Raw genomic sequence first — 12,596 nt, 5'->3', positions numbered from 1 at the left:
CGGGTCTCCCCGCGCAGGGCCGTTTCTGCCCTCTGGGCGCGTCCATCCGCCTCAGCCCAGCCTCCTGCCCGCCCGTCCGCCCGCCGCGGGCTCTCGATCCGATCACCCCGTCGGCAGACAGGACCGACCTGCAGCCCTGCCCGGTCTCCAACGGGCAGTGCCCGGGGCCTCTGACGGCAAGGATGAGCCTCCCCGGGGACTCACAGGGCAGCGGGCACGACCTCTGCCCCGGTCGCCTTCCATCCGGTCCCGTGGAGACTGGGGTGGGCAGTTGTAAATAAATGCCTTGTGCCTTTTGCCGTCAACTCTTTTTTGCACCCGCTATCTGCTTGTCTTGACTGCAGAAGAGAGAAGTTCCCTGAAGTTTGGGCAGGGGCTTGTTTGGAGTCTGGTGCTGTTTTGTTCTGTTGGAGAACTTGGGTCACATCGATCACTGAGCAACCAGGCAGGCTGGCCCTCGGGGGACCAGATGCCACACATCTTGCTAGGGTTTCCGGCTGTGTCAGGGCCGGGTAGTTTCAGGAACAGAAACCAGAGAGTGTGGCTCTCCTCCCAGCCAAGTGCTGCACTCAGGGCTTCTGGGAGCTGCCCGCCTGTTTGGGAGGGGGCTGAGATCAGGGTGTCGGCTCTCCAACTCTCTGGAGTGGCTGAATAATACAGCCTTGAGTGAAATTAGCAGGGTGGGGAGAGGGGGCAGGAGGGCTTGGCTGCCAGCCGAGTTGCTGAGGAGGTGGGGCTGAGATTCACCCAGGCTCGGTGTAGGAACGTTTTGCAAACAAAGGCAGATGACCTGGAAGGTTCCCGATACAAAGAGGGAGTTGCAGCCGCTGGGTGTGTGTGCTGCTCATCTCACCCAGGGAGGTGGCAGGAACCGTGTCAGGAGCCAGCAAGCCTACACACACACACACACACACACACACACACACACACACGCAGGAAGCACAGCGACCTACCTGCCCACACTGGGAGAGCACGGCTGATTTGTCCTGAAGGCGCCGTGCCTCACTTTTTCATGCTGTGTGTGGCGTTTTGGCGTCAGCACACAGCAGTGGGTGTTGCCAAGTGTGTTCAGCTCCTTCCAGCCCATCACTGGGAGAGCTGTAGCGTTTGTCCCAGGCCCGACTTTAGAAAAAGCCCTTCCCGGGCTTCGGGTTGTATCGACACTCACCCAGCCCTGGGCTGTGGTGTTTCGGGCCTCTGGTCAGCACGAATCTGTTTTCTATTTTTCCAAATAAGTCTTTTCTTAAAAGGTGGTTTTCAGAGCACAGAAAGACACAAACCGTTGTGCGAGCGCATTCCTCTATAAACCCCACTTCCCCGCACCCTTCTTGGCAGAATGTGCCCCCTTGTCTCCCGTTTCTGAGGCTGGTCCTGCAAGAGCCTCTTCTTCAGCTTCTGCCTTAAAAAGACTTTCTCCCTGGCTCTGCCTGCTGGTGTAGACAAACCTCCTGGCCGTTCCATCTCTGCCTCTTACTTTCCATAAGTTTCTTTTCCGGTGTTTTGAAGGCATGTGTGCAAATGAACGTGAAAGATTTGAAGACTCACATCTCTCCTTCTAAAAAGTTTGTCGGTGGTCTGGTTATCCACCCCTTGCCCCCAGCCCCAGCTCCCTAACTGTAGCAGTCTCCTTCCACAAAAAAGGTTTTCTGGAGGTGACAGCAGCCCTGCCAGGGGCCGGGACTCATGCTCCACACGAGACAGAAGGGGACAGGTCGTAGGGAGGGCTTTTGAGCAGGAACCCAGAGGCAGGAGGTGCCTCGGTGGAGAGTGTGGAAGCGCTCCCGTGAAGTCCCCAGGGGCCCCAGACAGAGCCAGTGATCTGTCATACTCAGAGGACGGCCTGGGCGGTAAGCCACATCCGGAACCAGAAGCTGCCCGGCTGTTTCTTTTTTTGTTTTTATAAAGGAATTCAGCCTTGTATGGCTTCCTCTTTTTTTTAAAAAAAAATTTATTTATTTTATTCATTTTTGGCTGCGTTGGGTCTCTGTTGCTGCGCGCGGGCTTTCTCTAGTTGTAGTGAGCAGGGGCTACTCCTCGTCACGGTGCGCGGGCTTCTCATTGAGGTGGCTTCTCTTGTTGCGGAGCACGGGCTCTAGGCATGTGGGCTTCAGTAGTTGTGGCATGTGGGCTCAGTAGTTGTGGCTCGCGGGCTCGAGAAGTGCAGGCTCAGTAGTTGTGGCACGCGGGCTCAGTAGTTGTGGCACACAGGCGTAGTTGCTCTGCAGCATCTTCCCGGACCAGGGCTCGAACCCACATCCCCGGCATTGGCAGGTGATTCTTAACCACGGTGCCACCAGGGAAGCCCTGTCCAGCTGTTTCTGACCCTCTGATGAGGTCTCCCTGAGGGCCAGTGTTTGGTTCTGCTGGGGCTGCCTCCAGCCTCTGTACCTCTGTCCTGAATGGGCAGCTTATTTCACGGAGCACGTCTTCGGGGTCCTCTGAGCGCCAGCATCCAGCTGTGCCACGCTCCCTTCGGGCTGAGGGGTATCCCATCGTAAGGATCGGCCACCTTCTCTGTGTCCCTCACCCATCAGTGGACACTGGGCTGTCTCCACAGCTCTTGTGACCGGTGCTGCCGTGAGCGCTCCTGTGCGGATTTTCCCCCGGCCTCCCCGTGGTGACCATGGAGCCGGCACTTTCTTCCAGTGACAGGGTGGCACGAGAGGCCTGCCCCGGCTGTTAGGCCAGTTGGCTCCTAAGACCAGTGAGAGGGACGGCCCTGGAGGACTTGCTGGAGCGCTATGGGGCGGGCGCCGCTGGTAGTGCCTGGTGGGCCCTCGACAGGTGCTGCGCAGGAACAGGGTGTCAGGAACCCTGCACTTTCTGATGGGCCTCAGGCCCAGCCTGGCCTTTCTTGTGTGCAAACAGTGACACCCATGGTGATGACCCAGTGGTGGCTGTACGGAAGCCAGCGTGTAGGAGGAGGGCCTTGGGATCACCTGCGGCTGCCTCTTCCTAAAACGAGGTGAAAGTCTGAGGCAAAAGAACAGGGACCCCTGAGCTCAAGTGAGCCACCTATGTGCTCAGGGAACGTCTTCACGTCCTGCAGGCCCAGACTGCTAGACGCACGCAGAGCGGTGCACACCCCGACACCTCGTGGGTTTCTTGCAGGCCGCCAAGCTGCCGCCTTTCTCGTGGGGCCGAGCGCTTGCTCTTCTGGGCCGTGGAGCCTCCACTCCACGGCTCCCGTCTGCTAAGCGGCCCCCTTGGCGCTTCCTGCAAAGGTGGACCGAGCTGGCCCTGCAGTCAGGCTCCTGGCCTTTCACGCCCCCACTGAGAGTGTTCGACCCCCTGCCCACCGGGCAGTGCACATTCTTCTGTGGCACTGGGGGTGTTTGTAAACACCAGCTGCCGGGGCCGAGCACACACGGGGTGCCAGGACTCATACCTCACGACGTGGCGTCTCCACAGACATGGCCGAGAGCTCAAGGCCGAGAGGGGCACAGCCTTTCTGCCACTACGCCTCTGCTCAGGCTGAGCCAGAGCCCTTCTTGCCTGGGGAGAGGGCACTGTCCCAAGGCTGGTGACACTCCCTGGCCAGCTTTGGCCCTGCTCCATCCAGTGAGTCCTGGGCCCTGGGGCCCTGCGGTTTCCTCTCACCACTGTTAGTGATTTTACTCCCCAGAGTTTCGTGGGTAGAGGGTCTCCAGGGTCCCCCATGATGTCCTGGAGTCCCCTGAGGTGGCATCATCACCGCTTGGCAGTGAGACGGACAGGTTGAGCCCTGGGCCTCCTGCAGCCAGAGCTCTTGCTGGGACCAGGGCTGCGGGGCCAGCATGGGACCTGGGGGGGCGGGGGTCACAGCTGCAGCTCAGCCCTCATCGCAGGATCGGCAGGAGTGTCCCAGAAGCCCACAGCTGGGCAGTGACCTGGGTCATCTTCTGGACAGACGGTGCCCATTCAACCCATAGGACCCTGGCCCAGAAGCTACTGCTGATGGAGGGGAGCACAGCCCTCAGGCCCATGTCTGCCCTGCAGGTTCTGTGGGGAGTGCCTCCAGCCGTGTCTGCAGGTGCCATCCCCCCTGTGCCCACTGTGCCGCCTGCCCTTCGACCCCAAGAAAGTGGACAAGGCCGCCCACGTAGAGAAGCAGCTTTCGTCCTACAAGGCACCCTGCCGGGGCTGCAGCAAGAAGGTACCGCAGCCTCCTGGCCCGGGCGCTCCGATGGGCTCGCGGGGGAGCTGGGCACGGGCCACCTCCCTTCCCTGTTGGGCAGCCCACCACTCCACTCGCTTCCTGCGGGCCCTGCACGTGGCCTGGGCTCTGGGCTGTGGCTGGCGCAGGGACACAGGCTGAGCTGAGCCCACCCTGATGCAGCCTCGACACCCCAGTGGCCCTCGCACTGCAGGCGGCGACTGCAATGGGGCCCAGCCCGCCCACCCTGTCCCAGCACCCGCTGCCCGCTCAGGCGGGCACACCACTTTGTGGGGGACCCAGCCCGGGAACGGAGTTTGAACTTAGGTTTTCAGATTTTGCCATTGCTCGGGGTAACGAGTTCTTCTGAGTTATCACAGTAGGCAGCAGCCCTGTTGTTTTGTCCTCAAGGTCGAAGGTCAGACTGTCCAGGGGCCACCGTGAGCTCACTGTGAGGGGCTGCCGCGGCCTCCTGCAGGCGCACGTGCCCCTTCCTCCCGGCATGAGAGCGGAGCAGGCTGTTGGCTCTTGTGCGAGGCGGCCCCCACCCTTGGCCTCGTGCGGGCCCAGGGGGCAGGCTTGCTCAGTGTCCCAGCCCTGGGCAGAGCCGGGGGCCGGGCAGGCGTCAGGAGGGCCCCTCGTGGCGGAGCTGCCCCGCCTGCTCCCTTTCGGCCTCCACGGTTCTGGGAACTGGGTTCCTGTGTGCGCCACTGCCACCGGGAGGGCTGCCAGGCGTCCTCCCCCGGGTCGTCCTGCCTGCTATCTGCGCTGGCACCCCTCCCCTGCCCTGTGCTGAGCCGCTTCCCGCCTTCGGCCAGGACGGCCACTTGGGCAGCCGAGAAGGTTGTATCCTGTTCCATTTCCTACCTCTTTGTAAAGAGTTCGCTGGACGTTCGACTGTCCAGAATTTTGCCTGCTGGCTCCCGTTACAAGGGATATTTTTTCCCGAAGAGACACCCTCCCTGTCCCCTTGTGGGCCACCCCTCGCCTGCAGCTCCCCAGGGACCGAAGGCCTACTGCCCCCGCATGGCCCCATCGTGGAGCCGTGAGCGCCTGCTTCTGGGTGCGGGTCTGCAGCCTCGGGGTCCTGAGTCTGTGTCTCCCTCCCTCGGCCTCTGGGCCCCACTTCCGCAGCGCTGCCGGGCCGGGGCACCGGGAACCAGAGGCCCAGCCCCGCTGCCCGGCCCCTCCCCTCCTCTCCGCCCCAGGTGACACTGGCCAAGATGAGGGCGCACGTTGCCTCCTGCGTGAAGGTCCAGGAGCAGATGGCCAACTGTCCCAAGTTCGTCCCTGTGGTGCCCACGTCCCAGCCCATCCCCAGGTGGGCCGCTTTGCCAGGGCCCCCTCCGTGGGGCAGCTCTGGGCCTACCTCGCGGGGTGGGCAGTGGGGCCCCACGCTGAGGAGGTGGGAGGGCTGCCGGGGGAGGGCCTCGCCCCCTGCGGGTAGGGGACCCCAGGAGGGCCCAAGCCAGGCCCCCACGGCTCACCTCCCAGCAGGGACGCACGGTCCCCAGACAGGCTGGGGCTGGACAGACGCCTCCTCTCAGGGTGGGCAGCCGCGTCGGAAGCAGGGGCCCCGGGGTTAGGCGGCGGGAGGTCGCGGTGGGATGTGCAGATGGGGGCAGGGCCCCGCGGCAGCTACGGCCCACAGGGCGGGGGAGGGCGAGCCGGCTGGGCTGTAGGAAGGTGGGCAGTGCCACTCAACCCCACCCTCGCCCCAGCGCCGTCCCCAACAGGTCCACCTTCGCCTGCCCTTACTGTGGTGCCCGCAACCTGGACCAGCAGGAGTTGGTAAAGCACTGCGTGGACAGCCACCGCAGCGACCCCAGCCGCGTGGTGAGCCCGCACGCCCGCACGCACGCCCGCCCGCACGCCCGCCCGCACGCCCGCCCGGCCCCGCTCGCCCGGCCCTCCCGGGCCCTGGAGGCTCACCGGCCTGCTCTGTCCCAGGTGTGTCCCATCTGCTCGGCCATGCCCTGGGGCGACCCGAGCTACAAGAGCGCCAACTTCCTGCAGCACCTGCTCCACCGGCACAAGTTCTCCTACGACACCTTCGTGGTGGGTGCCCTCCCCCTCCCCCCTCCCCCTCCCACGGTGCCGGGTAGGTCCACGTGGCCACTAGAGGCCCGGGGGCTCTGGGGCTGTGCAGACCGGGCCCACAGCGGCCCCCTGTCCTGCGGGTCCCTCACCGCCGGGCCAGCGAGCTCTCCTCACGCGGGGCCTCCTCTCGGGGAGGCGCCGTCGCAGGGCCACCATCTCCCCAGCTCTGCACCGGGGCCTCGGCACACAGACCCCTCCACGGGGGACAGGCCCTTCCCGCGGGGACTTCTGTCGCCGGGAAAACCTCCGGCTCTTCCTCTCCCTCTCCCACCTGCGGTCCCCACCTGCAGACCCTCCTGCAGGCCCTTCCCTCCCCTGCGCCCCCAGCCCTGCTATTCTCGTCCCCCGCCAGCCTCCAGGCACCAGACCCTGTGAAGTCGACCCCTCTGCTCCCTCCGCCTGCGCCTGGTCCCGATGGGTGGATGCCACGGGGATCCCTTGCTTCTCTGCTCATCTCAAGCCCCGTTCTTGAGTCTGAGGGGAAAGGACAGCTCCGATTCCGGGCGTCCAGCCCACGCAGTCCGCCCAGCCCTCAGTCACTGGGCGCGGTGGCCTCCGGGCAGCCAGACCATCCCCGCAGCACAGTCGCCACACAGCGACCGGGACCCCATGACCGTGCGGGGCCGAAGGGGGGCGGGGAGGCTGGACGCGGCAGAGCCGGTCCGTTTGAGGTGACGGGACCAGGGCGGGGGGGTCGCCCTGGGAGGCCCTGGCGTCCCCGGCCCAGCTGCACTCTCTGTCTTCCAGGACTACAGCATCGACGAGGAGGCCGCCTTCCAGGCCGCCCTGGCCCTGTCTCTCTCCGAGAACTGAAGGCGCGGCCACTGGCCCAGGCCTCCCGCCTCAAGGGACACGCCCCGCCAGCTCCTGCGGCCCAGGCCTGCCTGGGAAGGCGCCTGGAGGGCCAGGTGGAGCCTCACTGCTGCAGGAGGAGAGGCCGCGACCCCATCGGGCTGCGCAGGTGGCCTTGGGGGGCCGGCCACTGGGATGGAATGTGGCCACTGTGTCTCAAAGCCATGATTTCCTCCCTGCAGAGAGGACCCTTCAGGCCCTGCCGCGTGCACAGGCCCCAGCACTGAGCAGGGAAGCACGGAGGGGGCTCCGGCCCAGCACCTGGCAACGCTTCCCCCTCGCGTGCTCGGTACTGGCTTTTGCGATACCTAGAGGTTCCACACTTTTCTATATTATCCGGCGTGATGACCTTTTCACGTTTTCTAGAGCAAAGACAGAGCAGTTACCCTTCATATTGCAATATCTGTGTTTGACTAGGAATAATAGTATTTTTATGGAACATTTAAAAAATTATATTTTTTAAAAAAAAAAAAAAAAACGAACGGTTGTGGGATTGGTAGGGGGAGGAGAGACGGCGCAGTCGCTGTGTGCGGGGACCGAGGTGGCCACGTCCCCAGGTCACCTCGCCGTTCCCCAGGGTCACTGGGATAATCACGGGAAGAAATCGCAACGCCCGGCCACTTGCAGTGGCGCTGTGTCTGCTCCTGGCCTCCTGCCTGGGTCTTGGCCTCGGCCCTGCTGTCCCTGGTCCAAAGCCGACCACCTCGTGCCCCCGGCAGGGCCGCCCCGGCAGTGGCAGAGCGCGGGGCCAGCGCAGTGACCAGGCAGTTCACGAGACGCTCATCGGCACCCTCATTTGGCTCGTGGCATAAATTATTGCTGTCTTTAAAAAAAAATTTAAGTAAAACGTCTCAAAGCATCTCCAGCGACCTGGCTGGTGCGTCTCCTTCAGTGAATACTAAAGGCAGAGGGCCGGAGCGCGGCCACCGGACCGTCCTCCGCTCGAGGTCCGCGGGCACGGGTCCGTCCCCAGGCAGCTCCGGCTCAGAGAGCAGCTGGCCTCGGGGCCCCGCGGAGGCCGTTTCCGCGTCTGGGATGAGCTGGGCTGCGGCCCCTGCTGGTCCTGCCCGCCCCCCGGACCCTGTTCCCCTCGACCTGTGCCCTCACTTGCCGGCCTGGCCACCTCTCCCTGCGACAAGCCCAGGCCAAGGTTTGCTGGGCAGCGGCGCTCACCTCCTCGTCCTGGGACGGTGTCCACCTGAGGCCGGCAGGCTGGGCACCGTCCTGAGCTTCTCCGGCCGGGGTGGTCTGAATGGGGCTGGTGTTGGGGCCCAGAGGTGGCCGTGGTGGCCTACAGGTGGCCCTTGGGATGCCACCGGAGTGAAGCCCCACTAGCCCCACCCCGGTCCCCGTGCTGCAGCCGCTCTCCCCACTGCTGGCTCGAGGCGTGCCTCTGCCTCCCCGGGCAGCCTGCCTGGTGCCCCAGCGTGTGCCCTCAGCCCCCGGGCCGGCACCTGGCCCTCTGAAACATCCACCCAGGGATGGTGGTCTCGAGCCACCATCAGTGCCACGGGCCCCTGCTATTCCCAGTCGCCACAGGCCTTTAAAAGCTGACAAGAATCACCTGCTGGGCTGTGCCCAGGTGGCTGGTCATCAGAGTAAGGCCAGGTGCCTGTCTCGTCTGCCCCCCCACGCAGTGTTGCAGACCCTTCCTCTATGGAGAAGGTGGGTCTCCTGAGCTCGACCGTGGCAGGGCCGGGCAAACCAGAGTCTCCACGAGAGAAGAGCTGTGACCTGGGGTGCGTTACCTCCTTTAGAACCCTTCGTAGGAGCCACTGGCCTCCCCTCCCCTCTGACCACTCTTTGACCCCACCGGCGGAGGATGCCACCTGCCAGCCTGTCCTCTCTGCCGCCTTCCAGAAGGAGGCCCGTGACATGGTCCCTGGGGGGCCACCCGGGCCCAGCCTCAGCCTCCCTCAGGGCTAATGGGAAAGGAAGGATGTGGCTGAAGTCCCCCTCCTGCAGGACGATGGGGGAGCTGGGACCTCAGCCACCAGGGAGGTGCACCTCCTCCCCTGCCCTGCCCTGCCGACCAGCCTGCCAGGCACACGGCCCCCGAGTGCAAACTCAAGGCCACACCCCCAGGCCTCACCGAGCAGGGAGAGGATGAGGGCCCGTCAGCACCCAGGGGAGCTTCAGGGTGGCCTTGGCCAGTGCCCTGGGGCCTGGAGCCAGTGGTGGCAGCGCTGGGACAGCCAGGCTCCAGATGCCAGGTGCAGCCGCTGCCCCGTCTCCTTTGCCCCACCCGCAGCTCGGCACCTCACTGCCCCATGACCCTCCCCCGTACCCGGCTGCCCTCCCCTCGTCCCGGACATGTTGTTTCTTCCCCCAGCGCTGCCAGCACATCCCATCTGGGACGTGCAGCGGCTGTGATTCTGGGCTGTCACTCGGGCCCATATCCAATCCCCAGCTAACCCTCCAGCCCTCAGCTCGCAGCCGGCACCAGCTGTCCGTCCACCACCTGGACACCAGCCAAGCCTGTCCGCTGCCCGCCCACCGCCTGGGGGAGGACGGTGCTACTCTCACACGCCCGTCACGACCCTCGGCGCCCACGGAGCCCTGGGGGCAGCTTGAGGGCTGTCTCGGCAGGTCCTGACCTCACCGGTGCCCTCGAGGAGGTGACGCCTGGCGACTGTCCCCACGTCTCACCCCGTGGAGGCCTCAGCACCCACCACGTCACCACATCACCGAGGGCTCCTGGCCACAGTGGGGCCCCCGGAGGGGCGGAGCCAGGAGCGTCTTAAAGTTGCTGGACACCAGCACAGGCTGGTGGCTAGTCCCTTCCCCCGCCCGAGGACGCCTGCCAAGCTCAGCCCCCTCCAGGCACCCCCAGAGGCCACGGAGGCCAAGAGCCACAGGGCAGCATCCACACGTGGCCTTGATCTCGTCCCTTCCACCCTGGGCCCAGGACGCACGGGGCACGTGGGCACGTGGCCGCTCAGTGACCCGGCGTCCAGGACGGATGCCAGGGCAGAGCAGTGGAGCGAGGCCCAGCGCAGTATGCGGCTGCGTGGGAGCTGGGTCGCGGCCGACACCGCAGTGTCCGGCGAGGACACCTCAGGCTGAAGCCCGCGGGACGCCGCTCTGAGTCTGGATGAAAAGTGAGGTGGAGGTGGGAGGCCCGGACCCCGACCGACTCCAGGGCGTCCCTGACGGGAGGCCGCACACCCTTCCCTCCCCAGTCACACAACGGCCTGGGGGGTCCGCACACACCCTGCCGCCTGGACGGCGCCGCCGGGTCCCTGGGAACCTGTGACCTTGGCCATCAGGAGGGGGACAGGCAGCCAGCACTCCTGAAGGCTGGGTGCCCAGAGCACGAGCGCCTGCCCCAGGGCCCCGAGGACTGGCCACAGGTCACCTCTGGGTCTTGCGGGAGACGCCCCTCTGAGCTCTGGGCGCTGAGTAAAGAAGGGTGGACGGAGAGGGCAGGCGTGGTCATGCAGCCCCCAGCGGAGGGGCCTCCCGAAAGGCCCGGTCCCTCACGGGGGTTGCAAAGCAGCCACACCTTCAGGAAATACAAGCGTGCCCGGGGCCTGGCAGCAAACTGCGAACACGCGCGTCTACCCCGTTTACCTCGTCCAGGGAGGCATGGGGAGCCCACCTGCCGCAGAGGGCCAAGCCCATCCCTCACCCCTCGGGTGGGGCCTCGGGGTCCCTCTGACGTGGGGCCACCTCCTACCAGCTTGCTGCCCCCGTTCCACAGGGGGAGAAAGAGGTTCTGAGCCCTTCGGACCAGTGGAGGGCCCCAGGGCCGCAACTTGACAAACCCCCAAGCAACCACGGGGCCTGAGACCTGCGGCCCAGCAGGGAGGGCGCACCCTCGGGACACAGCGGGCGGTCGGGCGGCGGTCCCCCGGTGCTGACGCCCAGGCCAGGCCACGGCGCCTCCTTCTGGACTCTCACACACCGGGGCTCCCCACATCTACCTGCGAAACACGCTCCCAGGAAGGATCCTTGAACTCACTCACCACAAGGCAGCAGGGACCGACGGGCCCAAAGGCGCCACCACACAAGTGGGCCTGAGGCCACGTCCCCAGCGGTGCACAATCAACCCCTGCCAGCAAAGCTTCCGCGCCCAGCGTTCGTGGTCTGTGTCTGTGCTGCTCCCACCCCGCCGCCAGGGGCCGGGACCTGACCTGGAAGTGCCGGCGGGAGCTCCGGGGACATCAGGCCCCTTCCGGTCCCGGAGAAGGGAGCTGCACGGCCCGTGACCCTCCGGTCTCTCCAACAAGTTTCTGGGAATGAGGGCCCAGGGCCACACGCACACGGGGAAGAGGCTCCGAGAGGATGCTGTGGAGCTCGGAGCTGGGCCCCGGGCTCCCCTCTAGGCCCCGGGCTCGCCCACTGAAGCCCGACCGCTGTGCCGCACGGAACAGCTCCTGCGACCTCACACGCACACACAGACGCGTGTGCACACCCGTGTGCGTGTGCACACCAGGGCACAGACCTGCACACACGCACGCACGTACATCCTGCACACACATGCACACACATACATCCCTCCTCAGCCCCCAGATCACCTTCCCGGGCTCAGCGTCTGGGACTCTACTGTGTGTCACAGCTGTGTGGGAAGGGTCAACGTCCCCTCCCTGAACCCCCATTTAAGAACCAAAATCACCTCTAACAACCAGGACCCAAGAGGGAACAGGCAGTTGTGAGTCCCCCTTCTGGAGATGACCAAATGCACACTGGCCACCAATGTGACCACGTGCTGGGAGCTGGGGTACTGGGCCCACGACCGTGGACAGCAACGGGGCTGCTCCAATGCAGGATGTCCAGCCACACCCACCCTCCCACAACAAACACGCCGCACACACAGTGACACCGGGGGCACTGTCACCGCGGCGGGGGCCCCTGAGTCCTGGGACGGCCGAGTGCCAGCTTTAAGGCCCAGCTCTGAGCGCTATTCCGAGTCCCAGAGCCTGGCCCACCATGGGGCCTTTGTACCTTCACCCACGTGTCTATACTCGAGAGACCCCCAGCGGGGAGCGTGCCCGGGCCGCACTGTACGGGGGCTCCTGACGCTTTTCCATCTGGTCCAGCAGGCACTGCTGAGCCTCCATCACGGACCCAACCTCGTGCAGGTGCTGTGAGGGAAGGAAGGCAGTTCCCACCTGGCAGGCCCTCGGGCTGCATCTAACAGGGAGGGGGCGTCCTCACTGGGCCATGAAACCCAATTAGTAAAAAAAAAACATGTATACACTGATGTGTATAAAACTGATGACTATAAGAACCTGCAGTATAGAAACAAACAAACAAAACTACCAGACCCAAAAGGACACAGGTACACACGTACACACTATGCAGACAGCCGAGCACCATCGCCATATAAAGCACAGAAAAAGAGCACAAAAACACACCCATAAAAAGCAAGAGGGGCTTCCCTGGTGGCGCAGAGGTTAAGAATCCGCCTGCCAATGCAGGGGACATGGATTCGAGCCCTGGTCCGGGAAGATCCCACATGCCACGGAGCAACTAAGCCCGTGCGCCACAACTACTGCCTGTGCTC

At 64.6% G+C, this 12,596-nt stretch overlaps 1 protein-coding gene across 2 annotated transcripts in view; it reads left to right on the top strand.

Moving 5' to 3' along the window:
- The window catches only part of RNF166 (ring finger protein 166), a 7,225-nt gene extending 177 nt beyond the window's left edge, over positions 1-7,048 (top strand). Inside the window, exons 2-6 of one of the 2 annotated variants that reach the window (XM_007468437.1) lie at positions 3,953-4,135; positions 5,344-5,456; positions 5,857-5,971; positions 6,086-6,193; positions 6,983-7,048. In XM_007468437.1, the coding sequence (XP_007468499.1) occupies positions 3,953-4,135; positions 5,344-5,456; positions 5,857-5,971; positions 6,086-6,193; positions 6,983-7,048 (585 nt within the window). The remainder of the gene's footprint in view (positions 1-3,952; positions 4,136-5,343; positions 5,457-5,856; positions 5,972-6,085; positions 6,194-6,982) is intronic. The other variant, XM_007468438.1, reaches the window with a different exon arrangement.
- Positions 7,049-12,596: the final 5,548 nt, after the last annotated feature.

Source organism: Lipotes vexillifer, unplaced genomic scaffold (assembly GCF_000442215.2).
Source record: "Lipotes vexillifer unplaced genomic scaffold, Lipotes_vexillifer_v1.1 scaffold23, whole genome shotgun sequence".
NCBI classification, from domain to species: domain Eukaryota; kingdom Metazoa; phylum Chordata; class Mammalia; order Artiodactyla; family Lipotidae; genus Lipotes; species Lipotes vexillifer.
Note: the sequence above shows the minus strand (reverse complement) of the source record. Positions and strands in the feature narration are given on the sequence as shown.